We start from the raw sequence: 22,374 nt of genomic DNA on the forward strand, positions 1-22,374 counted from the left end.
GAAACTAAAAATAAAATTACAGATAGAGCACAAGGAAGAGCGATTTCCGGAAGGAATCCGTCCGAAGGGCGCCAGAAGGTGGCATTCATCAGGCCGTACAGTATTGAGGCTACAGCGTAGGGCAGATACTGAGTGCTAAATATTAGATACCCCCTTCCCGAAGAACCCCAACGGAGTGGAAAGCTGAGCTCCCAACCCGTAGGAATTAAGGCCGCTTGACACGGTGGGTCGAAGTGGGATCCACTGCCACTGCGAATCCCCACCATATCTCAACAACACTAAACCCCGAATAGTAGCGCCCCTCCCGAGCTCGGCCTGGTTTGGGGTGTTTTTGTATTCCCGTACCAGTATGGTATGGAGGGACAGAGTACAGTACAAGTCGAAGCAAAAAAAATCCCCCCCTCCCCTCCCAAAAGTCATCAAGAACAGTAATTGAAATTATTATCATCGCCGAACCCGACGTACTCATCAACTTCTTTTTTTTTTACTGCCCCCGACCCCTCCCCCAATTTGAAACCGTTCTCCTATACGTCCAATACTCCTTTGGTAAATTTTGCCAAGCTAGAAACAACTTATTTTGTTTTCTTCTTTCCTCACTTTTCCCTCTCTCAACTCCAATCTATCCTCACATACTTCCCACACCTCTATCTCTTAATCTGGGGTTGACTTCCCTTACTCTTAACACTCTCATTACCCCCCCATTATACTACTCAGTCAATTAGTTCTCACACCCCTCTTGATCCTCTCCTCGATATCTCTCTCTAGACCTCTACCCCTCCAATATGTCCGCCAAGTCGATTCTCGAAGCTGATGGCAAGGCCATCCTTAACTACCACCTCACTCGTGCTCCCGTCATCAAGCCGACTCCTCTTCCTCCCTCTTCCACCCACAACCCTCCCCCTCGTCTCGCCTCTCTCTACTTCCCTGAAGACCGTGCCGTCAAGGATGTCCTCGACCAGGCCGAAGTGACCTACCCGTGGTTGTTGGCCTCCGGTGCTAAGTTCGTTGCTAAGCCCGATCAATTGATCAAGAGACGTGGCAAGAGCGGTTTGCTGGCTCTGAACAAGACCTGGGCTGAAGCCAGGGAATGGATTGAGGCTCGCGCCACCAAGGACGTCCAGGTTGAGACCGTCACTGGCGTTCTCCGTCAGTTCCTGGTTGAGCCTTTCGTTCCTCACCCTCAGGAAACTGAGTACTACATCAACATCCACTCCGTGCGTGAGGTAAGGAACACCACGATATCCACATGTGACGGGAAGAATAATCAGCTAACAATTGACAAGGGTGACTGGATCCTCTTCACCCACGAGGGTGGTGTCGATGTTGGTGATGTTGACGCCAAGGCCGAGAAACTGCTTATTCCCGTCAATCTGAAGAACTATCCCTCAAACGAGGAGATTGCCGCTACTCTCCTGAAGAAGGTGCCCAGCGGTGTTCACAACGTGCTTGTGGACTTCATCTCCCGCCTCTACGCCGTCTATGTCGACTGCCAGTTCACCTACCTTGAGATCAACCCTCTCGTGGTCATCCCCAACGCTGATGCCACTTCCGCTGACGTTCACTTCCTGGATCTGGCTGCCAAGCTGGACCAGACCGCTGAGTTTGAGTGCGGTACCAAGTGGGCTATTGCTCGCAGCCCTACTAACCTGGGTCTGGCCGTCGCTCCCCAGGAGGGCAAGGTCAACATTGACGCTGGTCCCCCCATGGAGTTCCCTGCTCCTTTCGGTCGTGAGCTGAGCAAGGAGGAGAAGTTCATCTCTGAGTTGGATGCCAAGACCGGTGCCTCCCTCAAGCTCACTGTCCTCAACCCCAAGGGCCGTATCTGGACCCTCGTTGCTGGTGGTGGTGCCTCCGTCGTGTATGCCGATGCCATTGCCTCAGCTGGCTTCGTCAGTGAGCTCGCCAACTACGGTGAGTACTCCGGTGCTCCCACCGAGACTCAGACCTACAATTACGCTCATACCGTCCTCGACCTGATGCTGCGTGCCCCTACCCACCCTGACGGCAAGGTTCTCTTCATCGGTGGTGGTATTGCCAACTTCACCAATGTCGCCTCGACCTTCAAGGGCGTCATCCGTGCCCTGCGTGAGGTTGCCCCTGTCCTGAACGACCACAAGGTCCAAATCTGGGTCCGTCGTGCTGGTCCTAACTACCAGGAGGGTCTCCGGAACATCAAGTCCGTCGGTAACGAGCTGGGCCTTGACATGCACGTCTACGGTCCCGAGATGCACGTCAGTGGTATCGTCCCTCTTGCTCTTCTGGGCAAGAAGACTGATATCAAGGAGTTCGCGGCTTAAAGAATTTTTCCCCTTTCATATTTTCCTTTGATTCTACTTAATTTAATCTTACGTGTGCATTTCGTTTCTGAACGCATGGCATGATATGGTTTCATTTCATTTATATCTTTTTTTTTCCTCCTATGGGCAAAGAGCGAGCAGTTGGACAAAACCTAGATCCGGTGATCGGGTCCAGGAGACGGAATATCCAGTGTATGAAGTTGAAGTTTAGACTTGGTCTTGCAGGACATGAGATACATGATTCTGCGATGTTAGACGTTAATAAGACACGATTATCGACGTTACAAAAATCCCTCACAGTAAATACCCTACATAAAGCCAGTATGGAAATAGAACTAGCCACCCAATGGAACAGAAGCCCAATGTAGGTAATTCTATACCCATCATCAAAACAAATATCAACCAGAACAAGAAAAGTGATGTACATGTATATAAATTCGTAACCCCAATACACCATAAATACACAGAAAATACGGTAATCCCAAACAGACCTCAAAATAAACTACTCAAAATTACACACTAACAAATAACCTCAAGACCCCAGATTATTCATTACCCACCATGCAAGAATTAAAATAAACTCATGGGTTAAGCTCTGCAAGGTGTCAGGTCAGTGGTGAGGTAACGTAACTTCCGCACGTCCGAGATGGGGTCGTCCCGGGTGGACGGAGGGAGAACCACAATCTTGGTGGTAAGGGCTTGAAATGGGATGGGATGGCATGGTCCGGACGGGACGGGCCTTTGCAGATGTGGATTGAGTTTTGTTCTTAGCTTTCTTTTCCTTTCTTACTTTTTTCCTTTTTATTTTTCTTTTTTTGGGCTGGGTTGTTTTGGCTGTGGTTGTGGTTTTTATATTAGGGCTTGTAAGTTGTGAATGATTGTGTATGGGGTAGGTACTGTATCGTGGGAAGAGATATATATGGTTACGGGATAGTGCTTGTGATAGCGTTACTGGGCTTGATTATTTTTTGTGATTTCCTTGGCTTCTAGGTTGTGTAAGGTATATTTTGTATAAAGTGAATATTAAAAAAGCTATGGCTTTGGGTGATGTGGATACTCTAAGTGGGCATATAGTTTAAATTGTATCGGACGGATGGAAGGGCTTTGGCTTATAAAGTCGGTTAAATTGGCATTATTTATGCCAGCACCGCAGGATATTGCTTATTTCGTACTAAATATATTTATCTTCCTTTGAGATGCTGGTGTCTATTTTACTTTGTTTTTAACTTGTCAGACTAATTTGAAAACAATCCTGATCTTGTTTAATGCCCGAGGTGATATATTGTGTGTATATAATGCTTCAATTACCAGTTTTTATAGTACCGGCGTACAACAGGATAACGACAATGGAATGAGCAGCAGAGAAAGGAGAAACAGGATATGTAGAGAAAAAGAAACACCTGCGGCAGCTATATTTGCGTTATGCTAGCGCCTGTGACATATCTATATTATTGTGCTATTGAAGAAGGTTCTCGTTCCTGGCGGACCATTGCCTGTCTGGCCATGAGGTGGTAATTCTTGGTTCTCCCGATCCAATGAGCCACGGTTATTCGTAGAGGGCCAGTTGCAACAGAGCCAGTTTGGAATCGCTCAAGCATGACGCTATTCTGTGCTAACTGTGATATTCCTGCCGAAGGAAGTGGTTGGTCCGAGACGCGTTCGGTGCTGAGGAGTCATAAGCACCTCTCCAATATGACTATCAGAAGAGTACAAACAAACCAGAGTAGTGTGGCTTACGGTTTCTTGCATTCCCTGGCAGACTTGGGGGCGACATCACTGTTGCGTCGGTCCTTTTCCTTGCCCCCTTTGAGCTCCCGGTGCCGCTTCGTTGGTACCGATACAATTGCTCCACCCCTTCTTGAATCAACAGGAAAGATATTCTGCAGACGGAGGGATGGTGTCTGAAGCGGTCCCGGTAGGCTGGAAGGCCTCTTCGATGTCGACGTTATTGAAGGCTCGTTCCTTGGCGGTCGTAGAGAATTTAGCGCCTGAGAAACTGAATCTGAGGGAGCGGTCTGCAAATGTGATCTCATCGCCCGTGATTTAAGCTGATTATAGAGATTCGTGATCTGAGTAAGCTTCTTGCGCTTTTCTCGATATAAATCAACGAGTTCTTGGTTCTTCTTCTGAAGCTGTTCGTGCGTTGCCTGCAGATTCGAGACTTCCGAGTTGGATTGTGGAGCACTTTATCCATCTGCGTATTTAAGCCTGTATACTTATCCGTGAGTGTCTTTGCGAGGAATTCCTGGTAGAAGCTTCTGTCCGTCAGTACGCGATAGTCTTAGGCCGTCATCAGAAATACGCGCATCTCTTGGGTTGTCTGATACGTCCAAAAGAGCAATGCGCGCCCAGCACATTCCATTATGGTGTTTGGGTCCAGTCCACTCAATACACTGGTTTTGTAGTCCTCCGTAGGCTTCAAAGCAGTTATTATGGCATCGTCTGGGTTGACGAGGATGATCTGACATGCCGGGCAATGACGTCCGCCGGCCGTGGCGCTCGAAAGGCCAAGAGCACTTGCACAACTAGAACAAAATATGTGTCTTTCGGTGGCAGTTCTTAGCGAGGTCGGGGATATTTAAACGCCAGATGTGTAAGACTAGAGGGGTTCGACATACGAACAAGTCGTTAACAACTGCTTGCTCCTTCAATTGACATCGACATTTGAGTGAGTTGCATCGAAGGTAGAAATCTATATTGATGATGCGAGTTACTGGGATGTTGCTGAACGGGAGAAACCAAGTCATGGATATGTGGGAGTGGTGTGCAGTGATAGAAGGCAGTGGACGGTAGTCATTTGTTGGCCACATGCATCTGCAACTTGCAACACTTTGGCAAAACTCGAGAACGCAGAAAACCTGGGACCTCAAAAAGCCGATTCTATGTTCTTCTTTGTAATATCTCGCATTTGTTGGGTATCTTAATATACAAAATCCACCGATTAACGCGCCCTCTATAGCATTCTATTCATCTTTCAATTTTATATTTAATCAGAAAAAAAAGGTATTTCCGGAAGCGTCACGCCGTGTTGTGCGCATTTTCTCCTCAAATTCTGGCCCTGGCTCGTATTCTCGCCATAAACTGGCGGGGTAAATATGCTTATTTCGTTCATACCACCGTCTATCCACGACCTTTGTCAGTGTAGGGTCTTTATCGGCACCCTCGAGTTGATCGTTATTGGGCCTGGATAGAAGATCATCATTGGTAGGAGCCGTTGCAGGAGGCTTGTCGGAATAGTCGAACAACAATCCTCCAGCACTTGAAAAGCTGGGTACACGATTGGCAATGAAATAGTAGAGCTCGTAATGCTATATGCTGGTTAGCACTTTGGCTACGGAAGAACGATGAACGGGAATAAACACATACATGTGGAATGATTATATCCCCCTTCACTAGCATCAGATCATCGACGCTAACCCTTGCCCATTCGCGACGATTATCTTTCCGTCCCTTTGACGCACCGCTGTTGCCGCCGACTCCCAGCTCCGCGCCCACCTTTCGACATCGGTCTAAAAATAACCAAACGGGATCACCTTTTTTGACCTTAACCGTTCCCGCCGGGATATTGGTTCCGTCATAAAAGATAAATGGAATCAGTATCTCTGTGTTCTTGACGGTGTCCTGCATCGCCAAAAATTCCTTACGCAAGGCATCTCGCGCTTCCGCTTCCGCCTTCAGTGCAGCTTTTGTCATTGCTTTGGGTGGAGGAGGAGCATTTGGGTTTGGCGTGATGCGACGTGACGCCGGTAAAGAGCCGCTATCCACCGGCGTTCTTGAGGATGATCGTGGTATACTGGCCGCGGACTCTTCTCCAGTATTCTCGCCCTCCTCATCATCACCAAATGAGAGTTTACTCTTCGCAAGCGGCTTCTTCTTCTTCTTTTTCGGGGGACCTTCGCTTCGTGTCGATGCACTGGTACATTGCGATCAGTCTGAGAACCGGTCTGGAAAATGCGCCTTGACCTACCTGTCCGTTACATCGCCGCCTGATGGAGTCGCGCTTCTCGAGTTACCAGAAGCGAACCTTCCCAGAGACTTATCATGTGCTTCTCGTTCCTTCTGTTCGAGGACCTCTGCGCGACGCTTGCGAAAATCCGAAAGATGGACTAGGCCGACCGTCTGTGACTTGAGAAGCTCTTCCGCAGAAACTGTTTGGCTTGTAAAAGACCTGGGAGTTGAGCTATGGCTCGGTTGTTCCGATTGAGACATTATGATGGATTTGATGAATGTGTAAAGAAAGTATATCTGACATAGGTTGAGGTCGAAGATCTCTCATGTAAGTAATATACTGGCGCACGTGACCACGGGAATCGAACCACCAATTGAGACCTAAGGCCCAGCCTAGATAGATGAGAATATTAGTTTCTGAACAAATGTGAGATGAACTATGCAAAATAGCTGATTGGAATTTTTGATCCGGTTTTAAAAATATATTTGCATACACCCCATGTTGGCTGATCATTTCCTTGCTGCCGAGCTTCTACATGGAACTGGATATATATAGTATTATCAGGAGTATGGGTGATCTCCAGGCCTCAAAAGAAGGGTCTTCATTATCGTACAGTATATAGTATAGCAGAAGTAAGTATAAAATAAGACAGAAAAAGAATCGACCATGATATAAGTCAATTTGATAGCTATGGATTCCTACCAGTAGAAGGTCAACATTGAGAGCGGAACAAACAAGACAAACTCAACCTTTGATGCGATATCCGCCGTAAACAGCCAGCGTCTTCCTCTCCCTAGCTTTTCTATCCGTTGCTCAATTCCGAAAATGCAGAATCAGGCAATTATGGACGACGACGATGACGATCTTTATGACCCCGCAGACACAGTACCGGTCGCTGCATCCCATAATGCAGCCTATCACGCCCAAGGGAATGCCAAACAAGAACCAGATGACATCGAGGAGGAAGAGATAGAGGTCGAAGAAGATGACGATGTACATTCCTTGCTTATAATTCCAATTATGACATGTACTAAGAAGGAACCCGCTAGGATGATTTTAATATTATCACGGAAGCCCCTCCGGATGCGCCTCCCCCAGAAGCGTAAGTTTTGTCTTCAACTACGCGACAACGCCGTTTTTCGTCTAACATGTAGTTAAGTCCACATCCCCGCCATGCCAACCTTCGAGCTGAACCGCAGCGACCTTCGTCTGTAGATTCGTCAGCCTTATCGAAGCCAGTCACGCCCTCTTTAACACCGAAAGTTGAATCAGCAACCCCGGTCCCTGTTAGCGCACGACCTGCCGCACCGCAGAAGCCAGGTTCCGCATATCCCCCCGTTCATGCATCCAACCTCGACGTCCATGCAAACCCAATCCACCCTTCTACCGGCAAGCCTATTCTGTCGACGGATATGGATGCGGACTTCCCCGAAGACGATAAGCCGTGGAGGCGACCGGGTTCTGACATCTCGGATTACTTCAACTACGGATTTGATGAATTTACCTGGGCAAGTTACGTTCTAAAGCAGCAAGAGTTAAGGAAGGAAGTTGGCGACCAGAAGAGACAGTTGGACGATATGCAGACGTTCTTAACCATGGGGCTTCCACCGATGCCCGGTGGTCCTCAACCTGGACCTGGACCAGGGGGTCCAGGTGGCGCACCACCACCTCCTATGCCTGGCATGCCGGGAATGCCGGACATGTCTCCAGACATGATGCAAGGCATGTTAGCGAGCATGATGGCGCAGGGTTTGGACCCGTCGTCTATGGATCCAATGTCTTTCATGCAGCACGCCCAGGCGATGATGGGGGGCCAATCCGGCGCAGGCGGCGGACAGCAAGGCCAGCCTGGTTATGGTAACCAAGGTGGTGGTCAACCCCAGATGGGCTTTGGAGGAGGTGGATTTGGTGGTGGACGGGGACGAGGCCGGAGATGGTAAAAAGCTACTGGATACATGTTTGGTCACGTTGTAATTTTTATAATGCGCTATGTAGCATCCTGGGACGGCTCGGTCTGGTGGAGTTCAATGTGTAACAATCAAAGATACGCCAATAGTTTGGCCATGGCTGTGTTCTTGAGATTTCGCATTTCTTTTAGAAAATTAAGTTGCTCGGGAAAAAGGAGCTCTTGTTCAGCGAGAGTGATGGGATCCAACGGGAAGCAATACGAATAGTTACGAATTCGAGACAGAGGTCTCTGCAGACTCTGCCATTGAATGCGATCACAGTTAGCTCCAATTGAGTCAAAGACAAAAAGGAGGGGAGAAACAAGAGAAACTGGTAAATAAGAAGTTGAAGCTTACTATATATACCCTCGGCAGCGGCAACTCGATGGGGAAGTCAAGCTGTCGGTCTTGGCATTCTGGAAATTTCTCGTGTCGACTTGAGTCGAGATCTTCTCTTCCTTCCTTTCCCCGGTCTTCCTCCTTTCTCTTCTTCCTCTTTTGCTCTCCACACTTCAACCTTTACTGTCTTTCTTGATCATCTTTTACATCCTATAACCAATTCCACCCATATCCACGTCCAATTCATCAAAATGGTACGTATTCGCAATGGTTAACGTGTTATGAGAAGCTCCGGTTGGAACTTTTCCCACTATTTTATCCGACTTCGCTGCCGATTGGGGTCATCCTGAAGATCAATCGTTAATGTAATGATATAAATTAGTCTTTCCTCCGCAACATCAAGAACCTTACTCCCCTCCTCGACCGTGTCCTGGTCCAGCGCGTCAAGCCCGAGACCAAGACTGCTTCCGGCATCTTCCTTCCTGAGAGCAGCGTCAAGGAGCAGAACGAGGCCAAGGTCCTCGCCGTTGGCCCCGGTGCCGTTGACAAGAACGGCAGCCGCCTTCCCATGAGCGTTGCTCCTGGCGACCACGTCCTGATCCCTCAGGTAAGTTGATGGCTGGGAGCTCCTTCGAATTGCTTCCGGAACCATCCGATCTTTTTTGGTCGAGGTCGAGTTACTGACGGTATTCGCAGTTCGGTGGCAGCTCCGTCAAGGTTGGCGAGGAAGAGTATACTCTCTTCCGGGACCATGAGTATGTTCCCTCCTTTCACATTCAGGCCTGAGACGGTCGATTCTAACAATCATGTAGGCTCCTTGCTAAGATCAGGGAGAACTAGATCTATTCTTCGTCTTGTTCTTCCGCTTTCCGGCTGGTTGAAACAATCCAATCGGGATCTTGTATTATATTACGCAAATCATGAGCTTTTGTCATACACTAAAAAATAATTTAAAAAAAAGCCATCTACGAAGTGAGGACGGTGTAGAGCCTGTTCCTCTATCTCAGGGCTAACGTTACCCTTTCTTATCTTGCATCTACTGTCTAAAGCGTTCAATGTATCTTGGTTTCTTTGCATACCATGCGATGTACTTTAGCAATCGTTGTCCTTTCTGCTGTCTGCGGGTTGAACATGAGTAATCTAAAACGAATATCTCCTCTCTACTTGGTCTCTTCCCCTAGAATCGTGTATCAATCAAATTTCAATGCCCAGTCACATTGCCAGTCCTTCTCGATGAATGCATCAATTCCCCCACCTATCAAGTCCGGGAAGAGCTCTTGTCGCCGCTCCGATGACATCTCGATGAATCGGGAGAGGGCGCCCATCTCGTCCATATGGTCTGGTGAGGCACCCTTGTCTCCTGGATGTGTGTCGCGTTCCCTGAGGACAATCAAGATAACTTGTGCCGCGTACGGATTCAACCCTATCCGGCGGAGAAATAGTTCCCAGCACGTTTCTCTCTCCATAGCTTCTATATCGAACGCCATCTTTAGAGTTGGGTTCACTGGCGTAAAGGTTATGCTCTGCGGCCCACAAACGCTGGTACGAGTCATTTGAAAGGTGTATTTGCGAGCAAGAGCGAGCATCCATTCGATAATTGTATCCGAAGATGGGGGAACCAAGATTGGAGAGACGGATGAATACACCGACATCGAATCACGGAATGCAACCAATGATGTGAAAGAAGCCAGCAGTCGTCTATCTGCTGGCCATGGCAAGATATTGCTCTGCGCACCTTTCGGGGGACTTGTGCCGTGAGTAACGAATACGTAGAGGCGTTTGTAGCGGGGAGCTAGGAGGTAGATGCGTTCTCGGAGCGGCGAATTGATGCACTTGACACGGTTCGTCTGCGGGTTGGGCTTATGACCTGGTAGATATAGTTGTGTAGTCGCTTGTAAGGTTGTCAAAATGATTCCTGTTGTTGGCGAGACGATGATATCTGCCTCTTTTGGGAGGTTGTGGTTGGTGCACTTTTGAGAGGATGCGCTTGTGGGAGAGCCGGAGTGGGTTTGAATGGGAGATTCGTAGTCTCTGTATATTACGGCTGGAGGGCTATTTAGCCTTTCAAGGCCTTGAATGATTGGTAGATGGCTTTAGAGGAGCGCTGTTGATAGGAAGAGTAGTGATTGTTCGTGATATTGGGTCTGTAGTTGAGGATATAGTTGTGGTACAAGTTCTAATGCTGAAGTCTGTAGCTCTTCTATAATGACTGTTGGTTCTTCATATTCAGTGGGATTTTCGGTATCCATAGCCAGGTCTTGATGCCCTGCAACATTCGCAGTTTGCACCTCGTTAGAATATGGACTGATTGTTTTTACTTGTCGCCTTTCTACTCGGCCTCTAGTCTCCATGAAGGTGGACAAGGAGCCTAAAATAGATGATCCCGAGGACATTGCATGCTCTCCCTTGTTATTAGCCAGAGGTATGGCAGTTTGGTTGTCTAGTTTGCGGTCTTTGCGCGAGACATCCGGTCTCTCCTCATATTTCCGTTTTTGTCTCTCCGAAGATATGTCTGTTGGGAGATCGCGGACTAATGAGTTGAACATTGTTTCTGAGGAACTGGCGGTACTGATCACAGTGACATTTGGAGACTTGATCAAAATAATTTCGCTCTCGAGCTGAGGAGGCATGGTATCCTGTTCAGGGAATTGGTCTTGTTCCGTATATCTCATGGCACTGATAGCCTCGACGGTAGACTCCAAAGCTTTGCTGGGTGCTGTTTCGACAACCTCCTCTGCCGTTCTTCTTTCTTGAACTGTCTGGGAATGAGCGACATTCCCCTTCGGATTCGACTGGTTCGAAGAACACATTCTTGTAGTGGAGTCGGATTCATAATTTCGACACTCCACAAAATCCAGATAGGGCAAGCGCAGGGCTGAGAGAGAACTAAAGAGCGAGAAATGACTAGTCGGACTTCTTGAAATTTGAAATTCCCCAGTATTTATAACACTAGATGTTCGACTTTCTCGCTCTTCTGTTACTTCGCATGCGGTTTGCACACATTCGCCCTCTGACCCGAGACAGATAACCGAGGAGTCCGAATCTATGGGATAGATAGTATCTTCGGTCTGTTGAGACACGTTTAGTGTATGAATTTCTTCGCAGTGACTATCCTTGTCAGGTAAAAACCCGAAGTTGTTTTCTAGTCGAGTCGTACCCACTTCAGCTGTTCTTTCGTCAATTAATACGTCAATATCCATTTGATTTTCCTCGGCAGTTGGAGGATGTTGCACTATCGCACATCCTGAAGTATGTGAAGCTGAATTATGCGCCAAAACGCTGTTGCACTGCACCCCAGGCTCAAAAGAACCGGAACAAACAAGATTCGGTAGCGTCAACGACATGGGGACTGGCGAAGGGCTCCTGTGGTAAGTCTCATCGAAATTCGGTAGAAGAAATGGAGAGGATTTCGAAGCAATTTGATGTTCCTGTAACCATACAATAAGTATAGTTACAACAACGAGTTTCCATATACTTGCCTGATCTGGTATCATCTCCTCCAATAAACCTTCAAGATCTGAGAAAGGAAAATCGCTACAATCTCTGGCCTTCTGTATCAACAGCATCGACTCTCGACTACAAGTTAGCTTCTCGGGCATAGTGTCCTTCAGAACCTCATCGGCCTTTGCCAATAGAGCGGCAGTGATATCCTCATCCTTGAGTTTCTGACACGATTCGTTGAGGGGACGTATTCCGACCTTACTCAAGTCGTAACGCAGTGGACTCCTATATTGTCCTGTCTCCATGATGCTCTCAGTGTTGATAGTCGGAAGCTCTACCTTGAGCTTATCGGCTCGGTTGAATTCAGGTAGAATATTGTCCCAGTTTATGTCTATTGTCTCTGCTTTCGCTTGTTGAATGACCGATGATAGCAAACGGGCGCTTTCTTTACTGACGTTGAGCTTCTCTTTGCGGAGGTCACTTTCAACGTTTTTCTGTGTCTCGTAAATGTAACTTTGAAATTCGGAAAGGGTATTTTGGGGTAGTGGGGATGTTTGAGATGCAGTATGGTAAGTCTCGTCAACGTACGTGAGGGGATCGACTGCCGTGAAGTCACGGGCAATACCATAAAATCGAGCATACTCTAGGAGAGAAGGTTCCTGGGGAGCGTCCATTTAGAATGCTGTTCATTGACATATGCCGGGTTGCTTTTATGAGAGTTCTTCAGCACCTGAGTAAAGCGAGGGAAGTTGGTCAGAAGTCCGCACGTGGCTCAACACCCTCCTGTTACGGTCCTTCAAAAACATTACTCCTATGGTCACGAGATATGGGTGACTGCATATGTGTAATATTGCCAATCAATCCGATAAACAGTGCTATTCGCTATATGCAGATACTATCAAATACAAATCGATTTCCCGGGTATGTGTAAACGCCATGTCTTCAGTATGTACGAGGATGCAGGTTTCGCTCAGCAGTGAAAGCAGTGAATAAATAGCTTAATCATTGTAGTTCGACTGACGAGAGCCATCCTTGTTCACAGGCGGTAAATTATAGAGCGCAATGTATTCCTCTTCTTGTGATTTGCCGGCCGGGTCCAGGTAGGGACGTTCAGCTTGAGCTGCGACCCGGACAGCATGGCGACGGTGGGGTGCAAATCCATATGACGCGCTGTGATTCTGTGGAGTTCATTAGATACGCTCATTTCTCAATATAGCATCATAACTCACCGTAGTCCGATTGTCCCAGATAGCCACATCATCCTTGTTCCATTGAAATCGTGCATGCATCTCTTGGGTGGTAGCAATGACGTCGGTGAGGTATTTGATAATCGCATCGCTCTCTGTCTTAGGGATTCCGACGATCTTAGTCACAAACCCGGGATTGAAGAAAAGACTGTTCCAGCCGGTGACCGGGTTCGTGCGAATCAAGGGGTGTTCTGTAGTGACAGGCTCGCGGCGAACCGTTCGGCCGAGGGCGCGTGAATCAGAAGCTTGCATGTCTGCTGAATGAAGAGCAGTCAAGCCCTTGAGATATGTTTGCATATGTGAGGACAGAGCATCGTATGCTGCGTATTGAGAAGTCCAGAGTGTATCGCCACCTCCGCCACGGGGAGGCCCGGTAAGAACCTTTAATGATGTGTATGATGGCGGTTGTAACTCGTAGGTCACATCTGAATGCCATAAGAAGCTTGGTGTGAACAATGCTCGCTGATCACCAGAGTTGTCTCCGCTATAGACAACATGGACATCTTCCAAGCCTTCCTTCTTCGGAACAGATGTAGTAGCATGCTGCATAATGTTAGATTGAATCGTGAACTAATAGGCTCAGTAGAAGGCATCATACCTTGTGCAAGGTGCCGAAATGTCTACCCAGTTCCCTTTGGGCTTCGATGTCGAAGTCCTTCTGGTCACGGACGAACACTACCCCGCGAATAGCGACTAGCCGGGCTAAGTCATCTCTTTGGGCGTCATCTAACTTTGCCAAGTTGACACCGTGAAGTTCAGTCCCGATTTTGGGGGTGTAATCAAAAACATCTGTTGCATCCCGCAGGAGGTTACGGAACTTTGGATCTCCACGAAGTCCTCTGTCTTCATAGGGAAGCTCCTCTAGCGGGCTCCACTGAATGTTAGGGAACGTAGGTAGAAGATCCTCATAGGGGTAATTGTCGTGACGCTCAACAACAGTGCGTCCTGGGGTGTACTGAAACCTGTTGTCGCCAGTGACCTCTTTTTTTGGAAGAATAACATGGTCTAAGGACGGAGCCAAGGACGGATCCTCAAGAGAAGGCGCCATACTGAGCGCTCAACGATCAACAGAGGGAACTTAAATATTATGGAGCAGGGTTGTCTGGATGAGTAGCTCCTCGGAAGCGTCAATGTAGCTTATTTATCGAACTCGAACCTCCAGTGGGATAGGCCTCCATTTTCAAGCCCGCCGTTGTCATTACACGTTATATTGAAAACGGGAGATGGCGGATATGGCACCATCGCTGGCGAAAATCACCCAAGAGGCCGATGGTCAGAACGGATTAGGGGAAGTGGACCACTGGACTAAGTTTCCACAGGTCTTCTGAAATGGAAGATAAAGGAATTGCGCATCACGTCATTTTTGCCCTGCGACATTCTTAGCTCCAACATCTTTGTAAGCACAGGCTCCAGTGTCGTGGTTTCTCGACGGACGTGTAGAAGGAGCAAACCGGGAGCACTTTTGTTAGTGTGCACAACTGCCATATACTTGACGTTGGAAAGACTCCTTGGAAAATGTGTCGCAAAATTGAGAATAACGTTTCAATTCGGCCGTCGATCATGGAAAGAGTGGAAACCTGGGGTTGGGCCCCATTAGGTGCGATCACGCAAAGCCGCCAAGTTCTTGCGTGCGATAATCCGGTTGGTCTTACGCCTGGTGGATTTACCCACAACTGCTTTGAAGAGCACTACCTCACACGTCATTAGTTGAGTCAGGACAGAGTATGGGGTACATGAATAAATAGTGAGTCAACGACTTACTAAGGTCGTTTCAGGACAGAGATTCTGGACCTGCGTACGTCGTCACACCGTATTTCAAACATGAAGACGGTTCAAGAAAAGGAATTTTCTGGGCTGACGTGAAGAAATTCAGATTGATGGTATCGGAATAAATAGCACCGGTTAACTAGTCTACCACGAACACCTCACCGCGAAATCATGCTCAAGCCATAACGTCAAAGCCCTCAAAAGTAAAGTAGGGCAAGCTTCATTATATTGTACATCAGCACAAGAATAGTATTGATTCATTACAAATTGAGTCTGCCCTCGCCAAAAGATGGTGGACCCAGCACCACTTCTTGAACCTGTTCTGTAACTCCCCCGAGACGACTGGCAACGCCTAGAATGCCAGCCTCAACGTCCCCAAGCACAACGGCAAGATCATTGAGTACCGATTTAGGTGCTCCACTAGCGGCTCCATCGCGGCTTCGAGAAGTCACAAATTCGTGGATCTGCCGTTCCAAGGTAGCCTCGACTCCATGAAGGTGGTCTTCGATTTCTTTCAAATTCTGCTTGTAGCGGTCGAGAACCGTGCCCATCTCGTCGGACCGCTGAGAGAAGTAATCCACTAGATTGATGGGCACCCCATTGACAGTCGTAGAAGGATCACCTTCGACATCATCGGGAAGGGCCAAGGTGTTTTTGCGTGTTGATCGCAACGACTGTCGATCTGACAACTTCTGGTCTTGTACAGACCACCATCCAGAACCCCCTGCAGACTGGAATTGCAAAGGTAGCTTGAGGGTATCAATTGCTCGGAAGCCCACCTGCGCTTCAGCTGCATCACGGGCCACAAGACTCCGTAGCTGATCAATATCGCTGGCATCATTTTCCAGTGCATGTTGCATTGTCTCTAGTTTGCTTTGGACAAACTCCACGTCGTTCGGAATGATTTCACCTTGGGCCGCAATGCTAGGGATCATGTTTCCGACTTCATTACACATTTTGATTTGCGTAAGAACATAATTATCGAAAATTTCCAGCTCCTTCTTGATCTCGTCGGCACAGCTCTCATACTTAGTTGTCGGTAAGAGGTTGCTTAGGTCTACTTTAACTCCAGGAACTACCGTTCCGGCTGCGGCGGTTGGTTGCGCTGGTTGCTGCATTGTGGTACTCTGGTTCCCGAACAAAGATAACGTAGGCTTTTGAGCTTGCTGCTGTTGCTGTTGCTGCGCGTTGTTTTGGTTTCCGCCGCTATACCCGCCCGAATGTTAGCTTATACACCAAGGTGTGTGCCATAGAAGTATCACTTACAATAGCGATCCGCCGGTTGTAGTGGAAGCTCCTAACCCTCCAAACAAGGGCTTTGATTGAGTCTGAGCTGTGGAAGCACCTCCAAATAAGCCCCCGCCCGTTGCCCCGGTCTGCGTTGCGTTTGCGCCTGCAGTTCCTGCAAAAAGGCCTCCTGATTGTGGTTGAGAGGTAGTTGCTGTATTTCCAAACAAACCTCCCCCGGTTGTATTACTTTGTTGTCCTCCTAAGCCTGAAAACATGTTCGTCCCAGAAGGTTGATTTTGTTGTGTAGTTCCGCCGGTCGCATTACCAAACAAGCCACCCGCAGGTTTGGATTGCGCTGTAGAGCTTCCAAGGTTACCGAAAAGACCTGGTGTCGTGCTTGTTGTCCCTGGTGTAGTTGTGGAAGTCGTCTGGGTGTTTGAACCGCCACTAGTTGATGCGACTGGTCATTAGTCTTTTTCTGAAACACTTTTTTCTTTATCTTTTCTTTTTTTAAGCAGAAAAGCTTTCTGTGAATATTGACAGCGCTTGACCTCAACAGAGGCCTGTGGGGGTAACAAAAAAGAAAAGAAAAGAAAAAAAAACACCACGGTAACAGTACGCGCGAGGACAAAGGGTGGACGGCAAGCCGCAATAGATAAACAGTCGCCGTCAACTTGTAAGACAGAAACACAATTATTCGGCTTTGGAGGGATAAGAAGATCAAGTCCTTACAATAGAGAATTGGCAGAATTGGTGTTTATCGAAAGGCCGCCGCCCGCAGGTTTCGCGGAAAACATTGTGACAGAGAAAGAATGCGGTCTGAGCGAAGGGATGAGTTTAAGGCGTATTATATTCCAAAACAAAAACTCCCCGTCGCACTCAACACAAAAGGCGGATCTCAATAATCTAGCCAGCCAAAGGATACTCTGATGAAGCTGTTCATGCCGACGTGAAAACAAAGGGGAAGCGGTCCGGACAACGGTCCAAGCTAGTTATCAATGGAGTAAGATTTCCCGACACCGACGCGCATGCAGGAGCCTTAAACTTATTTTGAACATCATCTTAGTTTTGATTGGATTCTATACCCATTGTGCATGCAAATATCCTGCACATTAAGGGACACGTTTTAGCCTATTGCTGGAGCTCTCTGTTAATTTCTCAACCTAACGATGCTCTCTGAATGATCATCGACGTGCCTCTCGGGATAATTATTTCGTAGCCAGAGGACTCTTCAAGCTGTAGTTCTTCTCCGTGTGCTACCCGATAAGCTATAGGCTTAATTAATATCCCGGATATCTTGTACCGGTGTCATCGATGGAACTACTTGATATATGAAAGTTCAATGTGACTTGGTTCAAAGGAGGGCCACAGCAGTTCGATCTACTGATTCGTTATCCGGATATCAAAGTGTTAAGATCAACCTCATTGCCAACTTTACTGTTATTTTGATTTACCATGCGTCTTGGCTAGCCCTCTAGATGCTTTTCATGTGGTATTAGATGACTGTATACCATCAATCTCTATACTGTCATTCTAGTGGTCTCATCATGGCTGCGAGCAGTGCCAGTAGCCCTGCGCCTATATGTGTGGCTTCAACTCGATGGGATGATGAACCTGGCGATGCTTCTTTAGACAATCATGGCCGAGGAATGCCGACAATCGCACCCAGTACAAATGAGAACGCTTCTGATCTAAACTATGTCAAGAGCGTCGAATGGTACGCTTCGTACCGCTTCACACCCGATCCTGACTGACTGACACGTCGCCTGTAGGACTCCCGATGGCACCACCCTTCTGACAGACTCTGCAGATCATCATATAAGGACTTATATTCTGTTAGTCACGCGTATTGATCTGCCTTTTCTCTGACTACACTGACATTCCGTATAGGCCTCCTGATCTTCTGGAAGAGAAACCGTCACCGCATCATCTATCTCCATACTCGGTTCTACCTTCAGCAGAGCCGACTTATGCAACCGCTGTTTATCCTTTTTATTCTCTCCAAGATCCATCTACAACCTTGTTCCTATCATCTGTTCGAGACCATCCAATCAGGCTGGCGTCAGCTCTTGCACCCACGTCGGTGGCGACTTATTCCTTAATACACCCAACGACGGAGGCTTTCATAACTCCCCATTCGATTGTCTACCCAAACGCTCTTGGTGGAACACACTTTCTTACTGGGTCAGATAGCCTTATATGCCTTTTTGATGTTTCTCGCCCTGGCTGTGATGGCCCTGTTTCTTGGATGCCTACTATACCTAGTAAGCGTAAGCAGACAGTGGGGGGAGGCGTCGGAATGAAGGGCATCATTTCCGCCATGGGCCTCAATCCGACTGGAAATGGCGTATTGGCAGCTGGTACCTTTTCACGACAGATTGGGTTGTATGATTCAAATGGCAGCGGACAGTCTTTGGGCACATTTAGCGTTGCAAAGACCGACGCTAGTCGTCGCATCGGGGGTCGAGGTGTCACCCAGCTTCTTTGGAGCCCTTGCGGCAGATACCTATACATCGCTGAACGGAAAAGCGACGGAGTGATGATATACGATATTCGAGTTACCGGACAGTTACTTGGCTGGCTAGAAGGCCGCAAGGCCATCACTAATCAACGAATGAAGATTGACGTTGTGTCTACTGATCATGGTGCATCCCATGAGATCTGGGCTGGAGGAACTGACGGGTTTATGAGAGTATGGCGAGACCCTACGCAGACTGTTGGAGCGCAGGAACCAGCCTGGGAATGGAAAGTCCATGATGGTAAGTGTTTTCTCCAATCATTTAAACTTTATTTCGGTATAATTGTTGTTGACCTTGATCCTCACAGACTCAGTGAGCAGCACTGTTCTACATCCAATAGGGAGCGTTGTGGCTACGTGCTCTGGGCAGAAACACTACTCGGACGAAGAAACCTCTTCCACAGGAAAATTAGATAATAGTGTGAAAGTGTGGTCAATGCCATTCCTGGAAGCCTGCTGAATATCCACGGGGCCTTTTTTTAGCCCTATTCACTCCTGGTGCGTTGAGAAACGGCAACAGTTTATGGATCCCGTAGTCACTGCTTTCAGGCATTGTTGCGGATAAGAAGGGAGAAAAGGGAAGGGGGATCGATCGGCTAAGAAGAGATATGGCATTTTATCGGACGTCCAACGCGGAATAGTCAAAGAAATGGCTGCAAGCCGCTATCGAATTCGAGTAAGATGATGCCCAGAGGCCTCTTTAGGTGAAAGGAAGCTCACCGAGGCTTTACATGATTGCCAATGGGAAGCAAAACAGGTTCAGGCAAGTGGACTCTTCAATTTTCGTCCAAATTTAGAAAATATGGCGATTCTTTCCTTTGAGTTCCATCAGCCGGGAGCTAATATAGTTCTTTCAATAGAGACACGGGAAAGGGGGATAACTGAATAGAGGCCGTTATATGCCGGTAAATAAGTTCATTGTTCCTGGACTTTTGTCAAGGCAACAGTGCCATTGTTGGCAGAGACAATCGAGTTGTGAGCCCCAGCGACTAGACCAATATATACTTCGATGACCTTCACTGGTTGGCTTCTCGAGAATAACTTTGGCCTATCCTAGTGAATTGCTGGATTCTGTTAGCCCTGAATAAAGACCTCTGGAGCCCATTGTTGTTGTATTAACTTGAAACGAGGGGTTGTTGACAGTCACTCTGATTGTTTGCCCCTTTGGGAATGTCTTCAGTCTCCAGACCAACAGCAGCACGGCATCTTCCCGCTGTGAATTTCTCATTTTCGCTTAAATATGGCTGCTCTTTGATGAATGCCTTTCCCATTCACATCCCATTCTCCCCATACACAACCGCGAGATAATCCTATTCATCTTCTGCTATTCCCTCTCTATGACGCTATTGCTTCACAGACACCATCTTCACTGGTTACATGCTATCTACTGCTTTTGATGTATGAGCGCCTTCTATTCTACTAAATTCGGATGATTCTCTTCTCTCTGCAGCCTTCTTCCTCGTTTTGCTTCTTTCTTCCCACTTATCGTGAATTGCCCATATTTTCTGGAATACCGCGTTGAGCTGTGTGTATCTGGCACAGTGTTGCTGTAAACGTTTGTTGTTTCTTGATAGCCTTCACAATGTCCCATTTTTCAGAGTGGTACTACCAGGACTGGGAACAGCAGCTGCTGCATTCAGACCAACCGCACACACCAAATGCTGCCTTCAATGCCGACCTCAGTTACAATGGGTTTCTCCTAAATAACGATGCGTGAGTTCAGAGCGACATTATAGCTTTCTATGTATACTAACGAAACACATAGCAACTGGACATCTTCTAGCGGGTTCATAAATGGGCTGTCTATGGAAGACGCACTGGAAAGCTCTCGCCACGACGTTTTCAGCGGTGTTCATAGCATGCCAACGAGAAGCCGTTCAACCGCTGTGATACCCATCACTGGTATGCAACACCATGCTGGAAATAGAATCTCTCGTGTTGGTGGCGCAGAGTACGTTCAGTCTTTTTACCGTTCATCTTGTCAAGATGCGTGTATCTCACTTACACATTGAAAAGTGCCGATGACTTTGCGATCAGCTCAGGTGCTTCTGCATCCGGCCCTGAGCTTGGCTCCAGTCCTCCCTATATGCCTCTAGGCATCATGGCAGGTGGTGCGGGTTATGACGACAGTTCCAACAACAGTCCCATGAGCAAGGCATATGTTGACTTGCCATCGTACGGCAATACCCAATTTCCTCGTAACTTATCCGCTCCCGCTTTGGGAAACAATGTAAGCCCTGGCGAGCTTGGGGGTGGAGTGCGTCCTTCTTCACTGCCAACCTCTGCGCCGTTGAACAGTGGCCATGGATCAGAAACCACTTTCACTGATGCAAATGCGCCTCCCATCATCCGGGATTACCAAAAACTAATGGATCCTTTGAACAACAATGTTGATTTCAATACGCAATATTCATCCCTCGAAGAGGCCAATGAATCCCAGCGTCCCAGTACTCGACTTCCGGATGACTCCACTCTTCCTCGTACCCAGGTGCAGAAGCGGGCAATTGTAAAACAAATGTGCAACGCCATGGCGAGCACCCACCGTGCGCAAGACAACAAGCCTATGATCAAACCGTTCAAGGAAGGGCGATACAGCGAACGTCGGATGGAGGCCGCTTGCTGGCAGGTTTTGGTAAGGGAGAAATACACTCTCATTGCAACTTAGCTAACGGTCTCTCAGGAAACCGCTATAGAGAGACATACCTTTGGTCCGCTTTTAAGCGCTTTTGACGTCAAACCGAAGAACCACGAGATAGTGACCTTCGCGACCAGAATCGACAAAATCGTTGACTGCCTCATGCTTCATAAGACAATTTGCAAGCATCTCCTGGACCCGCTCTACGTCTACCACTTCGTTGACGATCCTGTTCAAGCCGAGAAGCGCGTGGTTGCAAACAGACTGTTGAACAAGCGCAAAGGAGAGGTAATGAATGCAGGAAAGCAAGTTCTTGGAACTAGAAAGCCTGGTACCAAGAAGAGGGCTGGCAAAGCTGCCAAATCCGTTACTCCACCTACGGATGAGACCCCTTCAGATACCCCTGCAAGTTCGAGCACTGGTCTTGAAGGCGGATCACTCACCCCGGATGGACTCACTCGCATGATGAAGGCCGATCCGCTGAGCTCCTCTCCCATGCTTAGCATTGGTACATCAACTCCAACCTACGTTACAGCCGGGCTTCAATATCCTTCGACTCCCATGATGGGAAACGTTGGTTTGCCTCACCTCCACAATCGCCGGATGACTGCACCAACTTCTCACCCAAGGCCGATCATGATGAACCCAAATATGCCTTTCCATTCTCGTGGCGGCTCTAGCAACCTTGGTACCAGCCGTAAGCGTCTTATGAACGATTATGAAACCTCCTCCCCCGAGAAGCGTCAGCGCTAACAACTGATGCCGATTCCTTTCGCCGCTCGTCGTACCTGTTCTTCTGTTTTGAAGAAACTACGCAAGCAAATCAAGCCCCTAGCCTATCTTCTTTACTCTTTTTCTGGTATCTCTTTTGTCTTGGAAACCTAATTAACGAAAGTGAAACCGACTTGGGCACCATGGACTTCAGGACAGTTATGACTGAACGATTTTGATACCCCGACTCTTAATCTAATACTTCTCTATCTCTCCTTGTCTCCAGGGACTTTC

General features: G+C 47.9%; 10 protein-coding genes across 10 annotated transcripts; 5 read left to right on the forward strand and 5 right to left on the reverse strand.

Annotated features, from left to right (window-relative positions):
• The first annotated feature begins 450 nt into the window (after positions 1-450).
• Positions 451-2,637, forward strand: aclA (putative ATP citrate lyase subunit (Acl)). The gene is made up of 2 exons (XM_032040496.1): positions 451-1,223; positions 1,284-2,637. Exons 1-2 carry the CDS (start codon positions 783-785, stop codon positions 2,295-2,297), a joined length of 1,455 nt encoding a protein of 484 aa, XP_031904929.1. The 5' UTR covers positions 451-782; the 3' UTR covers positions 2,298-2,637.
• Positions 2,638-3,970: 1,333 nt separating this feature from the next.
• Positions 3,971-5,044, reverse strand: BDW43DRAFT_297037 (uncharacterized protein; the record flags this gene model as incomplete). Its single annotated transcript, XM_032044308.1, has 6 exons — positions 3,971-3,993; positions 4,035-4,154; positions 4,186-4,444; positions 4,483-4,542; positions 4,600-4,840; positions 4,920-5,044. 6 exons carry the CDS (start codon positions 5,042-5,044, stop codon positions 3,971-3,973), a joined length of 828 nt encoding a protein of 275 aa, XP_031904930.1.
• A 143-nt stretch (positions 5,045-5,187) lies between these two features.
• On the reverse strand, positions 5,188-6,637 carry BDW43DRAFT_263030 (FAM50/XAP5 family protein). The gene is made up of 3 exons (XM_032040497.1): positions 6,265-6,637; positions 5,664-6,210; positions 5,188-5,605 (listed from the first exon to the last, which is right to left on the reverse strand). The coding sequence occupies exons 1-3, from the start codon at positions 6,504-6,506 to the stop codon at positions 5,288-5,290; spliced, it is 1,107 nt and encodes a 368-aa protein (XP_031904931.1). The 5' UTR covers positions 6,507-6,637; the 3' UTR covers positions 5,188-5,287.
• A 235-nt stretch (positions 6,638-6,872) lies between these two features.
• fip1 (cleavage polyadenylation factor subunit FIP1) lies at positions 6,873-8,515 on the forward strand. The gene is made up of 3 exons (XM_032040498.1): positions 6,873-7,239; positions 7,296-7,348; positions 7,406-8,515. The coding sequence occupies exons 1-3, from the start codon at positions 7,072-7,074 to the stop codon at positions 8,184-8,186; spliced, it is 1,002 nt and encodes a 333-aa protein (XP_031904932.1). The 5' UTR covers positions 6,873-7,071; the 3' UTR covers positions 8,187-8,515.
• Positions 8,516-8,580: 65 nt separating this feature from the next.
• BDW43DRAFT_263035 (GroES family chaperonin) lies at positions 8,581-9,808 on the forward strand. Its single transcript, XM_032040499.1, has 4 exons — positions 8,581-8,785; positions 8,914-9,138; positions 9,228-9,286; positions 9,344-9,808. The coding sequence occupies exons 1-4, from the start codon at positions 8,783-8,785 to the stop codon at positions 9,369-9,371; spliced, it is 315 nt and encodes a 104-aa protein (XP_031904933.1). The 5' UTR covers positions 8,581-8,782; the 3' UTR covers positions 9,372-9,808.
• Positions 9,722-12,646, reverse strand: BDW43DRAFT_306793 (uncharacterized protein; the record flags this gene model as incomplete). Its single annotated transcript, XM_032046103.1, has 2 exons — positions 9,722-10,501; positions 10,703-12,646. The coding sequence occupies 2 exons, from the start codon at positions 12,644-12,646 to the stop codon at positions 9,722-9,724; spliced, it is 2,724 nt and encodes a 907-aa protein (XP_031904934.1).
• A 189-nt stretch (positions 12,647-12,835) lies between these two features.
• BDW43DRAFT_152898 (TauD/TfdA dioxygenase family protein) lies at positions 12,836-14,500 on the reverse strand. The gene is made up of 3 exons (XM_032038479.1): positions 13,818-14,500; positions 13,202-13,762; positions 12,836-13,150 (listed from the first exon to the last, which is right to left on the reverse strand). Exons 1-3 carry the CDS (start codon positions 14,265-14,267, stop codon positions 12,971-12,973), a joined length of 1,191 nt encoding a protein of 396 aa, XP_031904935.1. The 5' UTR covers positions 14,268-14,500; the 3' UTR covers positions 12,836-12,970.
• Positions 14,501-15,052: 552 nt separating this feature from the next.
• On the reverse strand, positions 15,053-17,156 carry BDW43DRAFT_263042 (nucleoporin FG repeat-containing protein). Its single transcript, XM_032040500.1, has 3 exons — positions 16,949-17,156; positions 16,253-16,663; positions 15,053-16,192 (listed from the first exon to the last, which is right to left on the reverse strand). The coding sequence occupies exons 1-3, from the start codon at positions 17,011-17,013 to the stop codon at positions 15,247-15,249; spliced, it is 1,422 nt and encodes a 473-aa protein (XP_031904936.1). The 5' UTR covers positions 17,014-17,156; the 3' UTR covers positions 15,053-15,246.
• A 607-nt stretch (positions 17,157-17,763) lies between these two features.
• Positions 17,764-19,194, forward strand: BDW43DRAFT_306796 (uncharacterized protein; the record flags this gene model as incomplete). Its single annotated transcript, XM_032046104.1, has 4 exons — positions 17,764-17,933; positions 17,989-18,051; positions 18,107-18,975; positions 19,043-19,194. The coding sequence occupies 4 exons, from the start codon at positions 17,764-17,766 to the stop codon at positions 19,192-19,194; spliced, it is 1,254 nt and encodes a 417-aa protein (XP_031904937.1).
• A 945-nt stretch (positions 19,195-20,139) lies between these two features.
• BDW43DRAFT_152919 (uncharacterized protein) lies at positions 20,140-22,234 on the forward strand. The gene is made up of 4 exons (XM_032038480.1): positions 20,140-20,447; positions 20,500-20,685; positions 20,751-21,366; positions 21,415-22,234. Exons 1-4 carry the CDS (start codon positions 20,317-20,319, stop codon positions 22,120-22,122), a joined length of 1,641 nt encoding a protein of 546 aa, XP_031904938.1. The 5' UTR covers positions 20,140-20,316; the 3' UTR covers positions 22,123-22,234.
• Positions 22,235-22,374: the final 140 nt, after the last annotated feature.

This window comes from Aspergillus alliaceus (assembly GCF_009176365.1).
Source record: "Aspergillus alliaceus strain CBS 536.65 unplaced genomic scaffold BDW43scaffold_4, whole genome shotgun sequence".
In the NCBI taxonomy this organism is placed as follows: Eukaryota; Fungi; Ascomycota; class Eurotiomycetes; order Eurotiales; family Aspergillaceae; genus Aspergillus; species Aspergillus alliaceus.